General features: G+C 45.1%; 1 protein-coding gene across 2 annotated transcripts in view; it reads right to left on the bottom strand.

Annotated features, from left to right (window-relative positions):
- PLCE1 (phospholipase C epsilon 1) overlaps positions 1-21,979 on the bottom strand; it is a 318,188-nt gene that overhangs the window by 22,871 nt on the left and 273,338 nt on the right. For both annotated transcript variants that reach the window (XM_006147651.3, XM_014587535.2), the window contains exons 17-24: positions 21,666-21,773; positions 21,126-21,242; positions 19,544-19,702; positions 13,818-13,947; positions 9,209-9,330; positions 8,207-8,324; positions 3,303-3,431; positions 1,536-1,820 (exon numbers count right to left, since the gene is read on the bottom strand). In XM_006147651.3, coding sequence (XP_006147713.1) covers positions 1,536-1,820; positions 3,303-3,431; positions 8,207-8,324; positions 9,209-9,330; positions 13,818-13,947; positions 19,544-19,702; positions 21,126-21,242; positions 21,666-21,773 — 1,168 coding nt within the window. The remainder of the gene's footprint in view (positions 1-1,535; positions 1,821-3,302; positions 3,432-8,206; positions 8,325-9,208; positions 9,331-13,817; positions 13,948-19,543; positions 19,703-21,125; positions 21,243-21,665; positions 21,774-21,979) is intronic.

The following is a 21,979-nucleotide window of genomic DNA, read 5'->3' as shown; positions in this document are numbered from 1 at the left end:
TCAGGGTCAAACTCAGTTCATGTGGGATGATGATAAGGGCTGCTCCACGGTTCAAAGGAAAGACTGGCTTTCAAATGAGCCTCTGGAAAACAATCCTGTAGGACTCCTTCCTCACCTTCTGTAGCTCCCTCTTCCCACCATAACCAAATAGAAACAAAATATTTTATCCTCTAAACTCCCAGAGTTCCTGAATTTATTATTACAAGTCAGACTGAAACCTTGAGCAAATTAACCACTTTGAGCCTTGGTTCTCCTGAGAAATGAGTGTTATAAAGGTACCCACCTCTTAGGGTTGTGAAGATTAAGTAAAATAATGGGGGTCGAAAATTCAGCACAGTGCCTGGCACACAGTGAGCATTCAAGAAATAAAATTTTATGGGCCAGCAGATGGCATGCAGGTGAAGGTGGTGGATCCCACATAGCCAATTCCATGGTTTGAGTCCTGGACCTGGCAGCTTGAGGATCACGCCAGGTGTGTGTGCATGTGTGCGTAAGATCCTGAGAGGAGAACATAGGAGATGGGATTGTGGCGTGGCCATTCCCCCTTGGGAGTGATTTCTCACTTCCCCCATCTCTGTCTCTGGTGAGTGCACATACTCTACGCCCAAAAAACAAACAAACAAACAAACAAAACCCCAAAAAAAACCAAAACCCAAAACCAAACCAAACCAAAATCATGGGGCAGCACTACTTTTTGCTTTTTAAAAAATATTTATTCAATTTTATTTATTATTATTATTACTATTTAATTGGCAGTAGGGCATGTGTGCTCACCAGAGAGAGGCAAGAGAGAGAGAGAAAGTAAGAAAGCAAACCACCAGATTCGGGACTCAAGCTGTGGTCGGCCACATGGGAATCCAGCACCTTCACCACCATGCCACCTGCTGGCCTCCCAGTGGCAGTACTTTTTCACTGCAAAAACAATTACATAGCAAGACAGGTGCCTGGGCAATGTTAGAAAATCCCTGCCTCAAGACATCTTTAAAATCAACACAATTTTCTCAAGAATAGACTTCTGTTTAAAAGTACTTTTAAAAAGGGGCAGAACCAGGAGGCTGTTAGGAACCACTCTGGGGCCCTTTTCTGTCTCCTTTACTCTGAAACATCAGAGACACAATTCAGTATTGAATTTACTCCTATTTCCATCACCTGTATTTTTTTTTTTTTAAATCTTTCTTCCATAAATGATTAAGAGTGAGAGAGAAAAAGAGAGAGAGGAAGAGAGAAACAACATCCGTGGTCTCCATACCACAACCCACTCCCAGCTTCCGCCAGCCCTGGACCACTGGCACGCTCGCACCAAATGTGTTTAGGGAGGTCTCTTGGACAAGAACCTGGAACCTTCTTATGTGGGCCAACCCATGGGAACATACTTCATATTCTTGCTGCACCACTGCCACCCCCTGCATCATGTTTTCACCCTCACAGAGGTGCGCCCCAGTATAGGATTTTACCCCTTTGGCAAAATACTGTTTGTCACACTCCGTTTACCGACAGGGAGGATGCGGAGGCGTGCAGCCACCACAGGCCCTTACCGTCGGTCTGGTAGTTGAGCGCGACGAGCTGGATCCCGTGGAGCCAGAACATGAGGGGGTTGGGGTTGGACGAGTCGATGCGGGTGGCAGCCGGGTAAGTCCTCAGCAGCTGACAGGCGGTGTGCTGGATCAGTTTCTGGGAATACCTGCGACACAGACGTTTGGCGGCATTTTCATTCAGCGAGGAGATATGGTAACATTTGGGAGTGCGAATGATAGCGCTGAGGGACGTGGTTGGGTTGAGAGGAGATTCTTCCCAGGTCTGTCGAATTCCTTCACAGGAACCTAATTCCCCCAAAAGAGTGGCCTCAGATTAGTGCAGAAGACTTGGAGTTGGTTTAGAAAGCGCAATCTGAACAGCATCCCATGGAAACACACTTGTAACACATAACACATCCGCAAGCATCCTGGATTTATTTGCTTGTGAGTAGGCTCACCACCTTGAAACCAAATGGTGGCTACTGAGTTATAGAATGATTTCAATTAGAAGGTGAAAATCCTTCACTTCAGGATGTCATCTGCCCTGTGGGTGTATGTGCACAAATGCACAACAGTTCACACCAGCATTGTTTCCTAAACGTATTTGAAAGACCAGATTTTAAAATGTCATAATCCTCCTGCCTTAGCCGCCCAGCTGGGACTATAGGTAAGTGCCACCTTGCTCTTGTCTAGACGGGCTCTCACTATGTTGTCCCGGCCAGCCTCTACCTCGTGATCCTCCCGCCTCAGCCTTCCACATCACTGGATGACAGGTGGACACCACCATGCCTGGACTTTAGGGTGGACCAGGAATTGAACACAGGTCTCCCAGCCTAAGGGACACAGTGTCTTCCAGCATGTGCCTCTGCAGTTAGCATTGTTTTTAATAAGAAAAACAAAACTGAAAGCAAGTCAAACATTGCATCAGTGAGGAACTGGTTAAATACAGGACACCATATCCCTCGCAGACATTAAGGATCTGTGTACAGAAAGTTACGTGAAAAGTTTCAACAAGTATAAAAGCTATACCAGGGACCAGCAGTTGGTGTAATGGCTGTTGCTGGACTCCCATGTAGTTGACCTTAGTTCAAGTCCTGGACCTGGTGGCTTAAACTCACACCGGGCACGTGTGCGTGCATGCCCAAGATCCTGAGAGGAGAATGCAAGAGAAGAGATCGCAGCATGACCATCCCCCCAGAGGTGATTTCTCGCTTTCTGTCTGTCTGTCTGGCAAGTGCACGCGGCCCTATAGCAAATCCTCTTCAAAAAAAAAAAAAAGCTATACCAGTATGTTCTGTTATATCCTGTTTGGATTATGTCTCTTGTTTTTATAGAACCAAGCAGTAAATTTAACAGTGGTTACTTCTGGGATGTAGCACTAGGCCATGAGAGTGGAAAGGAATTTTAATAATACTCTGTATTGTTGGAGTTTTTAACTATGAGAATTTATTACTTTCATAATAAAAAGTAATGAGAAATAAAATGGATATATCTTCTGGAGTTATAATGGTGAAGAGTGCAGTTCCAAGAACCACTAGAATGTTCCAAGGTGCCTCCAAATTTACTTTTGAGGCAAACGCTACTAAGAACATCTTCGCTCAAATGCTATTTGTAGGGAGTCGGAAGCATAAATGACCAATTTTACAAACATTTATTCTACAATATGACATTGATGAAAATTAAAAAAAAAAAAGAATTAAAAATTCAAGAGAAATGCTTAGTAGAAGAGCTGAACCATCCAGCCAGCAGAATCAAGGAAAGATATTGTAAGAAGGTAGGTAACTTTACTTTTTCCAGATGTTTTGTTGAATGCTGTCTCCCCTGGGCTCATTCTGCCCGGATTGTTGCCAAAAATGGACTTCCTGCTTTTCCTTTCTTTTCCTCTGCTAGAGCCAGATGCATTTAGAGTTGACAGGCCTGTTCCCATAAAACGAAAATAAATAAGCCAAAAACTACAGGCAAGGGAACCCAACATTTTCCATCCCCGTTCATGTTTATTTTGAAGTCCTGCTACTCCTCTGCAGCTTCGTACAGAGCACCGGCTGCATTTCGGCACTGTTAACTATGGCCTATCCCGTAGGCCCTGCTAGCGGCGTTCATCTCTGTAGCCAATAAAACAATAACTGCATTATCACAGAACAGCTGCAACGTCACACACATCCCTAGCTGATTTTGTACCACAAAGATTTTGAAAAAATTGTGTGCAAAGAGTGCTGCAGTCAATATTTAATCTTTAGGGGCTAAAGTAATTCAGTCCGGGGAGATAAAAGCATGGTTATCCACCTGAGTGTCTGCATGGTACTGTCCAGGCTCAATTACTGCTGCTATCAGCTGTGACTCAACCCCCTTCTCTGCTTCTCTGTTTCCTTATCTATAATAGAGGAGCTCACGCATAGGCTTAAGTCTGAAGATTGAATGGCAAATATATGATGATGATAATCACGTTTCATGGCTTCTTTTTCAAGTCTGGATCAATCAGTCCCTGGATCCTTCATGCCTGGCGCTCGCCAGGAACTGAATACATATTTGCAGCATAAGGAAATAAATGCACGCCATGCAGACCTGGCTCTGTTGTAAGGAGAGAGACTCGAAGGCCCCGACACGGCCAGACTTGTCTCCGAGTTATTCCCACTGTCTCTACTGTATCTCTGGAGACAGAGCTGCACCAGCATGGAGGAGGTCCTCTGTGAGATGCAAATACCTTCCAGGAACAGCATCACCCATCACTCTTAGCACCCATAGGGTGGTGTTAAGAGCATAAACTTTGGAGTGAGACACGCCTGGATTAAACCCTGTTCCTAGCAGTGCAACCTCACACAAGTTATTGAACCTCTCTGAACCACTCCTTCCTCCACTGTGGAAAAGGCCGTGATTAGGACTACACGAGAGAATCGAGACATACGCACATACTTAGCAGAGTGTTTGGTTTACGGAAAGGCCTCTGCACAGTGGCTGTTCTGTGAGTCAGTGTGGAGCGTCTCAGAGGAAGTTTCTCTTCCTCTGCAGTATTTGAGACAGAGAGGCATACACCTAGACTATTGAGTTCTCATGCTCTGATCTTAAAATTCTGTGTAAACTTTGCTCTGGACACACTTGTATAACAGTGGACTTCCTTCTACTTAAAACTGAGGAGGGCCCTGGTGTGAGGGGCTGTTTTTATTCTGGAATTTTTGCCTAGATGTTGACCCCTCCAGTTACATGAGAGCCCTGCTGTGAAGAGCCTGGTTGTTCTTTTGGGATGGGGAGAGGAGGGTAGGAAGCAGGGCTGGGTGGACAGCAGAGGAGAAGGCCACTGCGAGGCAGAGCTGGGATTAAAAGCCCCGTGGTCAGTCGGGTGGCAGCCTTTCCCCTCCAGTTTGAGGAGTCTCTCTAGTTCATTTTAGGGCCTTCCCTCTCGCTCACACTTTTCCTTGCAGTGTAAATGAGAATGCTTCTATTTTTTGATGTAGCTGTCGGAACACCTGATGGTGACTACAGCTTCGAGGTAGAAGTTTGAGGTGCTCGTCTAGCGGAAACTGATGCGCATCCAGGATAAAATGACCAGAGCATATGATGGCATCTTCCTTCAGAGACCCTCATTTATCTGGGCTGTGCAATCAATTCCCTGATGCCACAGGTGATGTAGGTACAATTAGTGCCAGGCTTTCTTCTGGATACCCTCTCTGAGAGACACCTGGAGGATTCAAATCTACCCGTGCTGGAGACATGAGGAGAAGAGCTAAGTCCAGGGAGGTCTGAGGGTCGCCCAGGGTTGCACAGGTGCCTTCTCACCTCGTGGAGAGCATTTCCTTCACGCTCAGCGCAGGTGCAGCAGTGCTTGCCTGGCCTAGTCACTGTGGACTGGAAAAGCCACTCAGTGATGCGTGGTTCGCAGTCTGCTCTGGGAACTTTTTTTGTTAACAGCCTTCTAAACCCTCATCTGAAATGTGTCCCTCTGTCCCTGGTGTTCTGAGCAGACTCCATACCACCAGCATTCTCAGGGGAGGACTAGTCTGCCAAGGATGTGAGTGGTGATGGGGAAGAGAACAGGGATCCTCAGCAGGGTCCCGCTTTTGTGATTCAAATGGCTGGTTACAAACCACTGTCTGACAACAAAGCGTGGCTCTCAGGGCTGTGGGAGCTGCTGAGTTTAGTGTAGGAACAGAAATGGACACAGAAGCATCAGGACAAGTCTCACTGTGGGATATCTGTGCACCTGCTCTGTGGGTCATGTGGGAGGTCCAAAGAACGAGGCAAAACCTCTCTGAATCAGGCTTTGAGACGTGGAAGACCCAGTACCAGGGCCTCCGAAGTACCACGAGTAGTAGTTTTTAATTTGGTATAGGGATGTGCAGGCACTGGAGAATGACAAAGAGAGAGACAGGGAGAGGGAGAGCAACAGAGAGAGGAAATGAGAAAGCATGGCCCAGGGGTTGACCTTGCTACAACTCCATTTCCTTTATTCTCCTCTTGGAATTTCGGGCATGTACGCATATGCAGCAGTGTGTTTTTCAAGCCTATTGTTCTGGGACTCAAACTGTACAGTTGACCAGCTGTGTGTGTATACACACACACACACACACACACACACACACACACACATATATATAAAAGATTTTTTATATATGTGCCCTATGGCAAAAATATTTTTTGTTGTTTTTTTGGAGAGGTTTTTGCTACAGGGCACGTGCACTCATCAGAAAAACAGAGAGAGACAGAGAGACGGAAAGTGAGAAATCACCCCCCCCAGGGGAGATGGCCATGCCACAATCCCTTCTCCATTCTCCTCTTGCGATCTTGGGCACGCACGCACCACGCCTGGCATGAGTTTAAGTCATGGGATCTGGAACTCTAACCACGGTCAACTACATGGGAGTCCAGTGATATGGCCATTACACCAACTGCTGGTCCCCCAAAATCATTCATATATATTATATAAAATAATTATGTAATATATAATATACATATATAAATCACATAAAATAATATATACTATATTACATTATATACAATATAAAATAAATATATAATAAACTATATAAAATTATATAATATATAATATATATTATAAACATGTATATAAGCTTTTTGCCATAGGGCAAGTGTGCTCACCAGAGAGAGACAGACACAGTGAGAGGGAGAGTGAGAAATCAATCCCAGGTGGGATGGCCACACTACAATCCCTTCTCATCCATTCTCCTAGTGGGATTTTTGAAAAGCACACATACACGTGCTTGTTGTGATTTTCAAGCCACCAGGTCCAGGATTCAAACCACGGTTCACCATGTGGGAGTTCAGGGCCTTCACTCCACTTCACCTACTCGCCCCGGGATCCAGCCATCTGAACCACTCTGCCACTGGCTGGCCCCGAGAACTGGTGATTTCACCAAGTGTCATTAGCACGGGTTACAGTCAGATCCATGTTTGAGTGAGGAACAGGCTCAACGAGGGACTTGCTTTGGCCAAAGTCACAGAGCAGGGTAGTCAAGAGCCCAGTTTTCTGACCACTAATCTCGTCCGTATCTAGGATTTCTCTCAGAAAGCTGCATTCTTTTTTTTTTTTTTGGAGAGGTTTTTGCTATAGGGCGCGTGTGCTCGCCAGACAGACAGAGAGACAGAAAGCAAGAAATCACCCCCCAGGGGAGATGGCCACGCCACAATCCCTGCTCCTCCATTCTTCTCTTGGGATCTTGAGCATGCACACACATGCGCCTGGCGTGAGTTTAAGTCACCAGATCCAGGACCCAAACCATGGTTGACTACGTGGGAGTTCAGCGACATAGCCGTTACAATAACTGCTGGTCTTCAGAAAGTTGCGTTCTTAACGGGGAACAGCTAGAGGCCCAGCAGGTGCCCAACACATGCAAAGAGCTCCCAGAAAGGAGACAATGCGATGGTTGAAGTCTCAGAGACTTCACAGGGAGCCTTGGCCGGGGATTCAGACAGTGGCAAAAGGGAGAAGGAAGGCCAGACCAGGCTGGGCACACTGTAAGCAAACCTGGCAGTTACAAAGTGCAGCTGGTGCCTGACGGGGGACGTGGGGAGCTTGCGGACAGTATCCGCAAATCAAGTTGGAATCATATGGCAAAATATCATGCCTCCCTTTATTTCTGCTATAGGAGAAGAAAGGGCTGGCCAGTGGCATGGTGGTAGACCTGCATGGCCAACTGCATGGTTCAGGTCTCAAACCTGGTGACTTAAGAACCATGCCAGGCATGTGTGCATGTGTGTCCAAAATCCCAAAAGCAGAAATGGAGGAGAAGGGGTTGTGGCGTGACCAACCTGTGGGGGGTGCTTTTTCACTCTCCTTCTTTCTCTCTCTGTCTCTGTCACTCTCTGGGGAACACATGTGTTCTCTGGCAAATTAAAAAAAAAATAAAGAAGAAGAATAACACGCAGGCAAAAAAGACAAAGACAAAAAAAAAAAAAAAGAATAACACCCAGGCAGATGTTAAGTATTGAATGTAACTGAGACACAGACTTTATGAGAAAGCAGTGATAAAAGCAGAAAAGGCTGAGCTGCTTCCTTGGTCTAAGAAAAAACAACAGTGGAAAGCGGGCAGCCCTGGCAGTGGAGACGTGGGTTCTGCCTCTCCCATCCTCTGATGTGGGCAGCGCGACGTGTTTGCGGGTGTGCACAATGCCCGGTGGAACAGACGGCATGCTGTCCCCTTCACAGCTTTCAATGATACAGAGGCACTGCCTGCTCTTACCTGGGAATTTTACTGCTTGGCAATAGATGACAAGGTCAGAAAGCTCTGGTGCAATCTGTCTGCTTTCCTTTTTATTCTGAGGAAGATAAAATTCTTCTCCTAGTTCCATGTCATAAACCTGTGAAGAGAAAGCCGCGGCATTTCAGTGGAAGGTCTGTGCCACCCCCTTCGAATTCCCAAAGCTCTTCATCTGCGCTTCTGTGGTATCTTCGGCGTGACTCCCTCTGCTCTGTGTGGATCCAGATAACGTCCTAACTCCTGTCCTGGAGGAAGAGCTTTCTGAGGGCAAGGGGTGAGCCTGATTCACGCTTTCTCTTCCCTAATGTGTGGACAGTCACATTTGTTGAACAAGTAGAGGATGACTGTCCATACTCTGTGGCTCATATTTCTCACACATTTTATGGTTTTATTCTCTGGGAATGTCACTGCAACCATGTCTGTGGATCTGCTTGGAGTGTACATACTGGGAGGTCCTTAACGGGAGGGTCTGGGTATCTCGCTTGTCTTGCTGTTCTTGGTGCCATTCCTCTGTTATCACTTTTCCACTTGCCACCAGTTTCTCTTCTTGGTCACCCTAAATGCCTGCAAAACTCTGTGCAGTTCCCTGAACATGCCAGGCTGTTCTCCTGGCCTAAATGCCCTGTTTTTGTTTGCTTAGTGGAGTCTCCTGTCTCAAACATCCTCTAGCCCAAGAGCCTGTCCTCGATTCTCTGATAACAGTGTAATTGCCGCTCTGGGCACTTACCTACACGCTGTTCACACGTCTGTCCCCGTCACTAACCCACCTCCTTGCCCACTCGGTGACTGCCACCCCACCTTCCTAGGTACTGGCTGGCTGAATCAGTGACAGCAGGTGGAACCCACACTGTCACCACGTGGATGCTGCATCTAAGGGCAAGCGAGGGGCAAGGCGAAGGGAAGGGAAAGGGTGGAAGTGGAATCCCACCTGGAACTGACAAGAACACCTTGGTCCAAGCGTCATTAACGGAAGCCGTCACCCACCTTCCCTTTGTTGCCAGCAGAGTTATCCGCTTTCTTTATCCTCTTGGGGATTTCTTCGTTATACTCAAACTGAAGCTTGTCATTACAGGCTTTGTTTTCAGGCCTGTCTTCCAGGATGTTGTCTGTAAATGAGTTAGCAGGCTTCAGTACAAAGGACCCGAGGCTTCAGGTAAGGGCTGTGTGCACATCATCGTGTAGACACCCAGATCTCAGCCTCATCTGCGAGACCGAGGCTCTGGCCACACGTTACCAAAATAACAGCCTGAAGGATGATTTTTTTTTTTAATTTGGAGGAGGTGTTTATTTTCAGTTCAGTTCACTCATTTACCAGTAGTTTTAGTACCATAGTAGACATAATCTAAATGAAAAAGCTCATTTTCAGACAGATGATCGGATCTAGGCAAACATTAGGGAAGATGCCCTGTGTCAAGAAGCCAACAGCACACAAGCCTGGGAAGGATTTCGTGGTTGAAGCACTTGTAGATAGTAGGCGCATGATTTAATCACTCTCATTTTGAAATGAAGTGTCTTTTACCAAAACCAGGAGGGAAAGACTGCCTGCCACGTGCAGCGCAGTTTCCACAACCATCACTAAGTGGGAAGCCACGTGTTCATGGTGGTGATTAACTTGTAAAGTGATGACCCTAACTATGAGAATTAAAATATCAAAACATATCTAAGTCTGGCAGGCAATCTTATACTCTGCTCTTTTTATTTTTAAATCCTATTCAGAAAGGTATTAAATGTATATTATGATCATGTCCTTTTAAAATCAAAAGCAAGAGAGCTGAATTTCCTACTCCAGATTCACTATCTTATCAGAGCCATAAATGCTTAGACCAAAATATCCTTATACCGAATCAGGGCCATGCAGGCTGCTGAGACATAAAGGAGATGTCATTTCATTGCATTTGTATTCATAGAAGTGTCACAACTTCATGCTAATCAGGCTGACATCATGCAGTTAAAATGCCCCGATCACGTGGTGTTTACCTTCCTGACCGTTAGGAGCAGAGGAAGCAGTAAGGACATCTGCTATGGAAAAACAGAATCAGAGGGGATAAAAGGAAGAATTGAGACAAAAAGCCAGATCAATTAAATGAAGGTACGAAGCAAAGCATAAATAACAACGGCTTAGACTTAAGACAAATGAAACAGGAAATGTTCTACAGATTTAATATTATTTAGGGATGCAAAGATAGCAACAAAAGAAATCCATTAACCATTCACATCATTAACTGTTAATTGTTAAATCATGCCAACGGCTACCACATTCATGTTATAGCTGTTACATGTTTTCAATTACTGGCTGATAAAACACTCCCAATATGACTTTATTTCAGATGGAATGAAATGGATTAATTCGTTAGAATCACACAGTCATTGTCACAGAATACGCCTATGTTAAGCTGTAAATTCAACTTTGGGTTCCAGAGTATATTCAAAACTAGTCAAGGTAAATAACCAGGGTGGGAAAAAAAAATCAGTATTTATTTAATTGAAATCTCCTTATCAAAGGATAATGTAGCGCAGCAGCTAAGTGTTGTGTAGATGGAGCCAGGTCCCACACGGTTGACTGAGGTTTGAATACCGGCCCTGGCAGTTTGAAAAATATGCCAAGCACATGTGTGTGTGTGTGACCAAAATCTTGACGGGATGGAGAACTGGAGAAAAAGGAAATGTGCCTTGTGTAGTCCCACTGGGGGGTGCTTTCTCTTTCTCTCTCTTTCTCTCTCTCTCTGGAGAGTGCATGTGCCATATAGTAAGACAAAAATTCATTATCCAAAATGTAAGGTGGTGAGCCAGCCGATGGGGTGGCATTAAAGCGGCTGGATCTCACATGGCGACCACACTGGGTTGAGTCCTGGGCCTGGAGGTTTGAGACAGAAGCCAGCGCCTGTGCATTCATGCCCAAAATCCCCCGAGGAGAATGGAGGAGAAATAACTATGGCATGCCCAACTCTTTCTGGGGGTGTTCTCTCACTTTCCTTCTCTCTCTGGCAGGTACATGCAACCTATAGCAAATTAAACAAACAAACAGTAAAGTAGTAAGATTCTTAAGATACAAAACCCTCATCTGAGACCTCCTTAGGGTTTCTTCCACCTGATTCTCAACAGGATGTGTCATTAAAAGAAGCTTAGGGACCTCTGAGGTCCTCCTAAGAAGCTGGAAATGGTTCTTCCCCATGTCAGGCAGGTTTCTTTCTTTCCTTTTTCACTCTGAATGGAAAAGTGGAGATGGTAGGGAAAAACACAAAGAGAAGCAACACGACCGCAATCGGAAGTGTGTGGTGGACCAGGCATTGAACCGTGAGACAAGGCCCGACCAGTCATGGCATAGGAGGCCTGTTTGGAAACCAGCCCGTCAGAGGAATCCTTCAATGAAATGGGAAATACTCATGCGGTGACAGTGGACTTCAGCTGTCACAGCTCAGAGGTGTTGGTGCTAGAAGTTGGGGAGGGGAGTAACATCACCCATCACCAAACACGTCTCAGGCCTCTTCACATATCGGGGGGTCTGAAGCTTAGATCAGTGAGAGGACATTGGCTAATGTCTTGTAGCCACTGGAGCAGGGCCTGGTGGGGCCTCCTGGTCTATGCATACTTTCCCCCGCATGTGTAGGGTTTTAAAAAACTCATGCAACTGTCTTCTAAACTCAGTGGGGACAGGGTTAGATTTTTTAAAGTTTGCTATAGAGTGCATGTGCTCACTGGAGAGAGACACAAAGAGGGAGAGACAGAGAGAGGGGAAATTGAGAAATCACTCCCCAGGGCACATAGCCACTGTACAATCCCTTCTTCATTTTCCTCTTCGGATTTTAGGCACACACACATGTGCCTGGCATGATTTTCAAGCTGTTGGGTCTGGGACTCCAATTGTGAAGTCAGTCATGTGGGATCCAGCCCCCTTAACCACCATGCCGCCTGGCTGGCCCTGGTAAGGTTAAATTTTACTTTCCCAACTGAACATAAGTCATAAAGAGCCTTCTCCCACTTGTTCAAATCAAAAACATCTATAATAAAAATTTTCACAAGCCTTTTCCTTTCCTGTTCTCAAAAGTACAGAAAAAGCACAGGAATAATTTATGATAGCGAATTTGTCTTTCCGCGGACTAACTTCTTATGGGACGAATGACATCTGGATTGGTTGTTTTCTTAGGTGTGGTTTTCATTTCATATCTGAATCAATTTATTCTTCTATGGGACATAACCACAACTGTAATAGAAATCCAGGGGGAAGAATAAGTCAATATAAAATATTCTCATTCCCACAACTTTTCAGGAATAGGATGCAAGGAAATGGTCTTAGCTCCTTTTAAATTTCTTTTCCTATCTGATGAGATATGCCAATTATATCATCTCATAGGATTTGGGGTCAAGTAAATTGGCTGTTAATCGATGGTGTGAAGCAATTGACTATTACAAAGGACAAATATTAAATGGACATAGCCTGGTGTTGTATCTGGGGGCGGAAAGAGACGGGACTGTATAGATTCTACATATATCATGTTGCTAGAAATAGAGACGCTGGCATTTTCTCACTACTATACTGTTGTCCCTTAGAAGTCACCAAAATGAAACCATCTGCTATCCGCAACAACACTCAAGGAAACATCTTGCAATCTCTAGCAAATGACACTAATGAAACACACCCGAAAGCGAAATCTCACATAACAAGTGTCCTTCCTTGGTCACCAGTCTACAGTTAATGCCATTCACGTGACCTCTTTGCACTGCCTCACTGACTATCGCCCACGCTTGCTTTTTCTTTTCAGTGAGACCAGCAGGAAATGTCTTGTTGGTTTAGTAATGTGAGAACCAGGGAGGGGAGAGCAAGGAGGCTCCTTGCTTTTCCATATTCCCAGAATGCCAGAGCGCTGGGAGTGGGGAAAAGGGGGGAAGTAGAGCACATAGGGGGTGCTGCTTCCCTTCCGTGTGGACAGGAGACAGAAAAATCAGCCACGTTCTACAATTCCTGCCAAGACCATTCGCCAGAAGCGGAAGGATGGAATGGGTTTCTCTGCTGTCATTACATCTCTTCCTCTAGAAACCCTTTTAGGAATGACCGTGTTGCCTCTGCACCCTCCTCTTCCGGAATGGCGGCCGTGGTGACTAACAGAATCCCTCTCTTTGCCTCTTGCTTTTTTTTTTAGAGAGATTTTTTTGCTATAGGGCGCGCTTGCTGGAGAGACTGGGAGACAGAAGGTGAGAAAGCATCCCCTAGGGGATGGGCTTGGTCCTTGTGGAAGGACTGGATTTAGAAACTCTTGGACTGAGAAACCGCAGCATGGACTGTTGGGCTAAGAAGCTCCAGATTTTTTCTTTCTTTCTTTTTTTTTTTTTTATAGACAGTGTCTTTCCTGTCACAATCCTCCACCTCAGTCTCCCTGAGTCACTGGGATTGCTGGTCCATGCCAGCATACCCGCCTGTAGGTTGGAACAGGATCCAGACCTGGGTCTCCCATGCCATCCCAGCCAGTGCAGCACAGAGTTTTAGTGACTGCCATCACAGCTAGATCCAGAATTATTCCTGGAGGAAAAAACCCAAAACGAGTAGAATCTACCCAAGCACAATGCTGCACGAAGCACTGGGGTCTGCTTCTCTTACCGTCAGAGAGAGATTCATAGTCATAATCATATTCATCCTCCTCATCTTCCTCTTCCTCGTTCCCAGCGGGTGGGGGGTTGGCATTCCCACCATTATATGCCTGTGCTTGCATGGATGCTAACTGGTGAGCCTGTAAGAGAGCAGGAATGGTGGGTGTCCAGTTTCACGTGCATGTAAACCTTCCACCCACCACCTAATGCTTTCCAGTCATTAAAAGTAGCTTCACCTATTTCTATTCATTTGGGAAAGGAAAAATATATCTAGTTTCACTTGAAATGAAATGTCAACATGTGGGTGAATGTCAGCATTTCAACAGGAAGAATCCTGAAGCATCTAGAAACAACGGCAAGGAACCTGTATGTGGAGCCCAGTCTCCCAGGTTTCCTGGGGGTATACCCTCCTGGAAATCTGAGGTGCTTTGGGGAACCAGCATTGATCTCAAATGATTGGAGAAGTGAATTGGCCCATCAGTTTTTGAAAAACGAATCTCTGCTAAGCAAATCTTTTTTTCCCCTTCTTAAAATAATATCTACAGAGGCCTCTGCCCTTGAGAATAATGTTGAAATCCCCATGGACAAACAGATTAAAAGTATAACTGTTGGTTTAAAGTTTTTTAACAGACTTTATCTGAACCATAAATCAAGTTAAGAAAACAAGCTTAGAAACTTTAGAAAACTTGATGTGTGTGACCAGGGCAGTCATATGTGTACGTTCGACTGAAATTCTGCAAAGTGATGTCATGAGACACAGAGACAGTACAGGTCTGAGAACCTCACAAAGGGAAATCATCTGGAATAGAAGAAAAGCTATGTGCATGAATTAAAAGCAGGAAATGACCTACAAATCCAACAATAGAGGAATGAGGTCAGTAAACAATGATATATCCACTTGAGAAAATGAGACAGAAATAAAACAATTGGTAAGAGGTCTGGCCCCATAGCCTAATGGTTAAGGGAGCTAGTTCCCACGTGGCTGCCCACGGTTCAGATATCATATATATATACATATATATATAAATTGATATATATTTATTGTACAAAGAACACAGAATTGTGGAAATCTGTGTGCCTACACATACACACAGAGTATGTATACAGGAGGATATGTACATTGTATTTATATAACTATACATGAGTCTGCATTTTTTGTTATGAAGTATAATGATATAAAATGACATTCATAAAAAAGGTAGATACTAAAATATTAATATGGCAGGGGTTCTTGACTGTTTTAGTGTCACAGGTCCTCCTGTGACCTGTGAGTAAGATACAATCCTTTCATACGATGATGTATTAAATGTATAAAATAAAATAATTACAAAGGGAAGAAATAATATTGAATACAGTAGTCAAATACTATAGAAACAAATCGTGCTATTAAAATATGTGTGTTTCAGGCCAGCAAAGTGGCACGATAGTTAAGGTGACTGGGTCCCACATGGCTGGCTGCACTGTTTGAATTCCAGACTGGCAGTTTGAAAAACATATTGGTGAGGCCAGCAGGTGGTGTGGTGCTTAAGGCACTGGATTCCCACATGGCCTACAAATCACGCTGGTGTGCGTACATGCATGCCCAAAATTCCAAGAGGAGAATGGAGGAGAAGGGATTGTGGTGTGGCTATTCCCCATGGTGGGCGGTGATTTTTCACTCTTTTCCCTTTGTCTCTTTCTGGCAAATGCACATGCTCTATGGCAAAAACTTCAGAAAAAAAATAAATAAATAAAAACAAACCACATGGCCTACAAATCACGCTGGTGTGCGTACATGCATGCCCAAAATTCCAAGAGGAGAATGGAGGAGAAGGGATTGTGGTGTGGCTATTCCCCATGGTGGGCGGTGATTTTTCACTCTTTTCCCTTTGTCTCTTTCTGGCAAATGCACATGCTCTATGGCAAAAACTTCAGAAAAAAAAATAAATAAATAAAAACAAAAGCATGCTGGGTACATGTGCTTACATGCCCCAAATCCTGAGAAGACAATGGAAGAGAGGAGATTGTGGCATGGCCACCCACCCAGGGGTGGGGGTGATTTCTCACCCCCCCATCTCTTTCCAGCAAGCGCATGTGCCCTATAGCAGACTAAATAAAATAAATAAAGAAATAAATGGCCACAGAAGGCATGCAGTCTAAGGTGGCTGGATTCCCACACGGCCAACTGTGTGGTTGTGCCAGACCTGGCAACTTGAAAATTATATTGGGGGGACCAGCAGATGGCATAATGGTTACATCACTGGATTTCTATGGAGTCAACCATCGTTCAAGTCCCAGATCTGGTGACTAAAACTCATAAACTCATGCCAGGTGTGTGTGTGTGTGCATGCCCAAGATCCTGATTCATGCTTTCTGTCTCTGTAGCTCTAGCGAGTGCATGTTCCGTATAGAAAAATCTATTAAAAAAAAAATCAGGAACATGTGCATGTGTGCCCAAAGTCCCAAGAAAAGAGTGGAAAAGGGACTGCAGCATGGTCCTCTCCTTAGGGGGTGATTTCTCATTTTCCTCTCTTTCTCTGTCTCCAGCGAGCACATGCGCCCTGTAGCAATCTAAAAAGAAAAAGAATGAAAGAATGTGTTTCTCTGTTAACACAGTGAAAAATATATAGTGGTCAAGGAATGTTTTTGAAAATATGATGAACATAAATACTCTTGGAGACATTAACACGTGTGAAGTAATATGAAAAACCTGACATTTCTACTGGTGACAGAGATAGACTGCCAACTTGACTGGGGCTTGTTCCCCACATTTTTTTTATTATTATTTTTAAAAATTCTTATTATGTTCTCCACCTTTATATTCAGAGGAAATGCTAAACTTCAGCTAAAGGTGAGTAAAAGGAATATATATTTTCCCCCATTTACATTTCTGGACATCCTGAATTCTTTCTGTGGATATTACCAAGGTTAAAAACTCTGTAGGGCCAGCAGGCAGCACAGTGGTTAGGATGCTGGACTCTCACATGGCTGACTGCGGTCTGAATCCCAGACCTGGTGGCTTGCTTTCTCTCTCTCTCCCTGTTTCTCTCTCTCTGGTGAGCACACATGCCCCATAGCGAATTAAAAAATAACAGTAATAATAAATAAAACTAAGTAAATAAGTCTAAATAAAGAGAACTTTTGTTAATATATTTAAAAATACTCTGGTAGGGACAAGCAGTTAGCGTAATGGCTATGTTGCTGGACTCCCATGTAGTCGACAGTGGTTCGAGTCCCGGACCCGGCGGCTTAAACTCACACTGGGCACATGTGCATGTGTGCTCAAGATCCCAAGAGGAGAATGGAGGAGAGAGCATTGTGGTGTGGCCATCCTCCCTGGGGGGTGATTTCTCGCTTTCTATCTCTCTCTGTCTTTCTGGCGAGTGCGCGCACCCTATAGCAAAAACCTCTCCTCCACCCAAAAAAAAATTCTGGTATTTGCTCAATTTTGGGGAATGTGGTAATATTACCTTTTTAATAAAAATAATAAGGCAAATAAAATTTAGATTGTGCTATATCCAGGTGACTTGTTTTATAGTAGGTTCTACTCTATGTGACTGGATATTACCTAGGCTGGGATTTCTCAACAGAGAATTCAATTTCTCAATTTCTCATGAAGCTCCTTGGTGTTAATAGCTTTTATGGAAAAACTGACAATTACATAACCACAAAAGACAATGACAGTTTGGAAATAGCAGCTCAACCAAACCAAAACACACCCACTGCAGTTTCATAGAGCTGGCGTCTAACATGCCAAAGGGCACCGTGGTTCTGCAGAGCTGCAGGGCAGCATTTCCCACGCTTATGTAACTGGGTTTTTTTTTTTTTTTTTCTTTTCTTCCTTTCTTTCTTTTCTCAGAGTGTCTCACAGGACTCATACTCTTCAAAACTTTGGAAAATCCATTCTGGGCATGAGTGAGCCATGGAAGCAAGTCCATTTCCACTAACAGAAAGGTCTTGACTCAGCGAGCACTCCAGGTAAGGCCAAGTCCTAAGAATGATGTCACAAAGAGCCCGGGAGACCTTCTGGCAGGACAATGTAAGGACTGCATGGAGGAAGGACATTGGTCAGAGAACCAGATAGCAACATCAGGGAGTGGCATGCCAAGGCCCCTGAGACTCTCGAACAGTGTGGGAGAGGTGATCGGACAGACAGCCGAGAGCTGACACCCTTTTCCTTTGCAGTAACCTACTGAGGCTGAAAACCAGGTCCCCAGCCCTTGACTGCAAGTGCTTTAAAGTGCGATTGCACTGACCGCTCACGAGAACCCTGCAATGCAGGGATAGCCCCTTCATTTTCCAGGAAGATAACAACGGTGGTGTCAGCGCTCTGGGAATCCTTCCTTTTTTTGTTTTTGTTTTTAATATTTTGCCATAGGATGTGTGCGCTCACCACAGAGACAGAAAAAGAGAAAGGGAAAGTGAGAAATCACTCCCTGTGGGGGATGGCCACGCTACAATCCCTTCTCCATTCTCCTCCTGGTACTTTGGGCATGCATGCACACGTGCCTGGTGATTTTCAAGCTGCCAAGTCTGGGACTCAAGATGCAGTTGGCCATGTGGGAGTCCAGCACCTTAGTCACCACAGCACTTGCTGCCCTGGGATGCAAGTTTTAACGTCACCCAAAAAATGCACGACAGGAAAAACTACATGAGAGACTTTTTTCTGAGTTTTGAGAAACGATGATACTACATGCTGGATTCTTGATTCTCGAGCATAATGTATAAGATGCCCACAGGCTTAGAGGATTCTGGATGGTCTCGAGCCACCCCCCTGGGGCAAAGGTAGGGCAAAGCTGATTGGTTTTGGGGGCTTTCCGGAAATGCCAATTTTTTTCTTTTTCTTAACAGAAGCTTAAAGATGCTGCAGCTTCTGGCCTCATCACCCTTCCCTACCCTGAGAGCATCTGAAACCCTCAGGGCTTCTGAGGTCAGTAGATAGGGGGATGCCAGACCCCAACTCAACCTGGACTTTCTGCAGATAAGAGATAAGAGATGCCCCAGAGGGTCCCACAGAGAAGCAGTAAAGTTCCTGGATGGCAAGAAACACTGGAGGGACCAGCAGTTGGCATCATGGCTGTTGCTAGACTCCTATGTAGTTGACTGCGAAATGGAGACAGAGATGCGGGAGGATGAAGGGTTTCCAGAGCAGTCTGCGATTCCGACAGGGGCCCCAGTACACACCCTGTACGAGGTTCTCTAAGCGTTTATGTTAGTAGGTCCGGTACTTATTACCTACATTCTCCTTTTACAGATGAAGAAGAAAAGGCCCAGAAAGCGGGACTGTCCCTTGGTCACACGGCTGAGAGCGCCACAGCCAGCAGCCAGCTCTGTGTCCTAGTTGCTCTCCCCCCTACCCCGGGGCCTTCTCCACTGTCATTCTGCTTGGCCTTTAGGTTTTCAGCTTGGGCCCTGCCTATGAACTCCACAGACTCAAGTTTTCACAGGGTTCCATGACTGCCCCAATTTACTGTTCCATAAGTCAACTGGACGCTTGGCTCAATTCAACTTGACACTTTTTTATTCGTGGACTAGGGCAAGAGTTCTAAATTTGCTGGGCTCGTAGGCCCCTGGTGGCAGGGGGCTGGGGTGGGGAGATTTCTCTTTTTCTATCTCTTTGTCTCTCCAGAAAACACACGTGCCCTATAGCAAAAATAGTTCTAAAAAACAAACAAAATAAAAGAAACTTAGGATATCCCTAATTTCTTTGTTCCAAGCACATAACATATTCATAGTTTATTTAACAGGAGGGAGTACCTTTTGCTTTAAGATATCCACTGGTGTCTGATGGGCTTTTAGCTTCTTGTTTTTAAGAAGCACTTTCCTCCTAAGTTGGTCAGGTGAGGGAAGCATTGGATCATCGGAGAAATCAGTCTCAAATAAGAATTTAGCCACCAGCTTTTCTCCAAACACAGTCTAAAAAGAGTAATGAAAACACAATCAGTACATTTTCACTTACATGTGATATATTTATATTTCACAAGTATACTAGATATTTCAACCTGGTTGAATTGTTTTAAAAATCCTAAGAGAAGGCACTAGGAAGGATGTCATTTTCCCCCTCTGCCACAATTTCTTCCTGGAAGGAAAGGAGGTATTTAAAAGAACAGGAAGAGACGGTGAGGCCACTGCAGCTGGGCCAGCTCTAACTCTACAGGAAAAGGTGTTGGGTGTGATGTACTACAGATGATGACAGGCATTCACTTAGAGGCTGTGGCTTGTATGGTCTGTCGGATGATAAGAAGAAGTCAGAAGGACAGAAGCCTTGGAGAGAGTAGGGAGTGAGGACAAAGATGAAAGACAGTGGGCAGAGTTTGCCCCCGCAAACCATAAAGAAGCACAGACACCATTCTCACAGAGGTTTTGAGCATTGGTCTCAAGCTGAAAAACGGCAGAAGTTGGCGTAATGGCTGTGCTAGACTCCTATGTAGTCCACTGTGATTCGAGTCCTGGACCCAGTGGCTTAAATCTCACGCAGGGCACGTGTGCATGCATACCCAAGATGCCAAAAGGAGAATGGAGGAGAAGGGATTGCGGCTTTGAGAGGTTTTGAGCATTGGTCTCCAAAGCAGAATGTGTGTCTCTCGAGGTGTGTGGAGGGAAGCAGACACAGAATGACCTACTGGGGTGTGGGTAGAAAATGCAGCCATTTATAGTTCTAATTATTTTTTAATTTAAAAAGAGAAGGAAAAGGCCAAAGCTTAGGCCAAGGTACTATGAAAGGCTGATGAGCTTTGTTGTCATTAGTATTTGGGGCTATTTCTCTACATCAGTGCCTTGCCCTCGCCCTGAGAGCCACTTTCCCATGAACACCTCTACCGCTAGAGGAGGGGGCAGTAGGAGGGACTTCCTGCTCCCAGACCCACTGCACCACGGTTCCCCGGTGCTAGAAAGGCTGACTATGAGCAATGCAGCTGCTCTGGCAAGTCTAAGCTCTTTGCCACTTGGGTCCTTGTACTGCAGTGTGGGCCATGAAGAGATCAGACTGACTTGCCTTGAGACATTTTCAGCTCTTCCACATACATGAGAGGTGACAACCTGGCATCCCTGACTTGCCAGACCAGAAGGGTTGGGGAGATGGTTTATCCCTATCCCCTATGGCTTTCTGGAAAGCAACAGGAGACTGGAGAATGATGCTTACTTCCCTCCAGGTGAAAAGGGGAACCACTGGAGAGAGAGCCCAGATGCTCAGGCAGCGGCACCATCTCCTAGGTCTGTGGGACCCGCTTCACAGCTGAGGCCCAGCTGTGGCATGGTCCACAACCGCCCCATGTAAAATTCAACAATAACTACAAGACAAGAGCCAAGACACCATCCTGCCTCTTAGCTGAGAACTCACCTTGAAGATTTCTGCCATTTTTCGTTGCTGAGGCAATGAACAGTGATTCTCAATAGATATGATGATCGGGAGGTCAGAGTTGATGAAGGCGCTTCGATCAATGGCTTCAACCACTTCCTATGAGAACCAAAATAGCTCATTAGAATCCAGATATCTGTCCAGGATGGACAGAGACAAGGCTCTTATAGCCATAGAAAGCTGCTGCATGCAGCAGACTCTGCCAAAGGGGGTTGGTTTATCTTTGAAATGTATCTTCAAACTAAGGGAATGGAGTAGGACCAGCTGGTGGATGCACATGGCCAACCATGCTTTGAGTCCTGGATTGAAAAACATGCCATGTGCATAAGCATGTGTGCCCAAAATCTGAAAAGGAGATATGGAGGAGAAGAGATTGTGGTGTGTCTCTCTCCTACGGCATGGGTGTTTTCTTACTTTCCCTGAGCTCTTGATCTAATGCAAAATTTGGTAGAGCCACTGATTAAAATGACCAATGAAGATACTGTCTAGTGATTTGATTTAAAGGAAGTTATGAAGCATTACCTTGAAGGGGATCTTGGTGGTCAGTGTATGTCCATGATAAATGATAGGCATTCCATCATCTCCATCCCAGCAGTCCAACTCCACACTCCTACAGCCTTGTAAGAGGACCTGTGTGATAAAGAATGAATCCACCCTACATGAGCACCTGGAGATAAAGCCTTCAGCTAAATTCAGCACATGGTTCTACATAGCAGTCCATGTTCACATTTGGGGATGAGCAGAAGGGTGTATGAACTAAACTTAATATTGCAATTTGGCCAAAGGACACAGTTAATCTGGGGTGGAGAAGGGTAAGCAGGTTAAGGTTGAAAGAG

Source organism: Tupaia chinensis, unplaced genomic scaffold (assembly GCF_000334495.1).
Source record: "Tupaia chinensis unplaced genomic scaffold, TupChi_1.0 Scaffold000217_1, whole genome shotgun sequence".
NCBI lineage: Eukaryota > Metazoa > Chordata > Mammalia > Scandentia > Tupaiidae > Tupaia > Tupaia belangeri.
The sequence above is the reverse complement of the archived record's forward strand: the minus strand, read 5'-3'. Positions and strand labels throughout refer to the sequence as shown.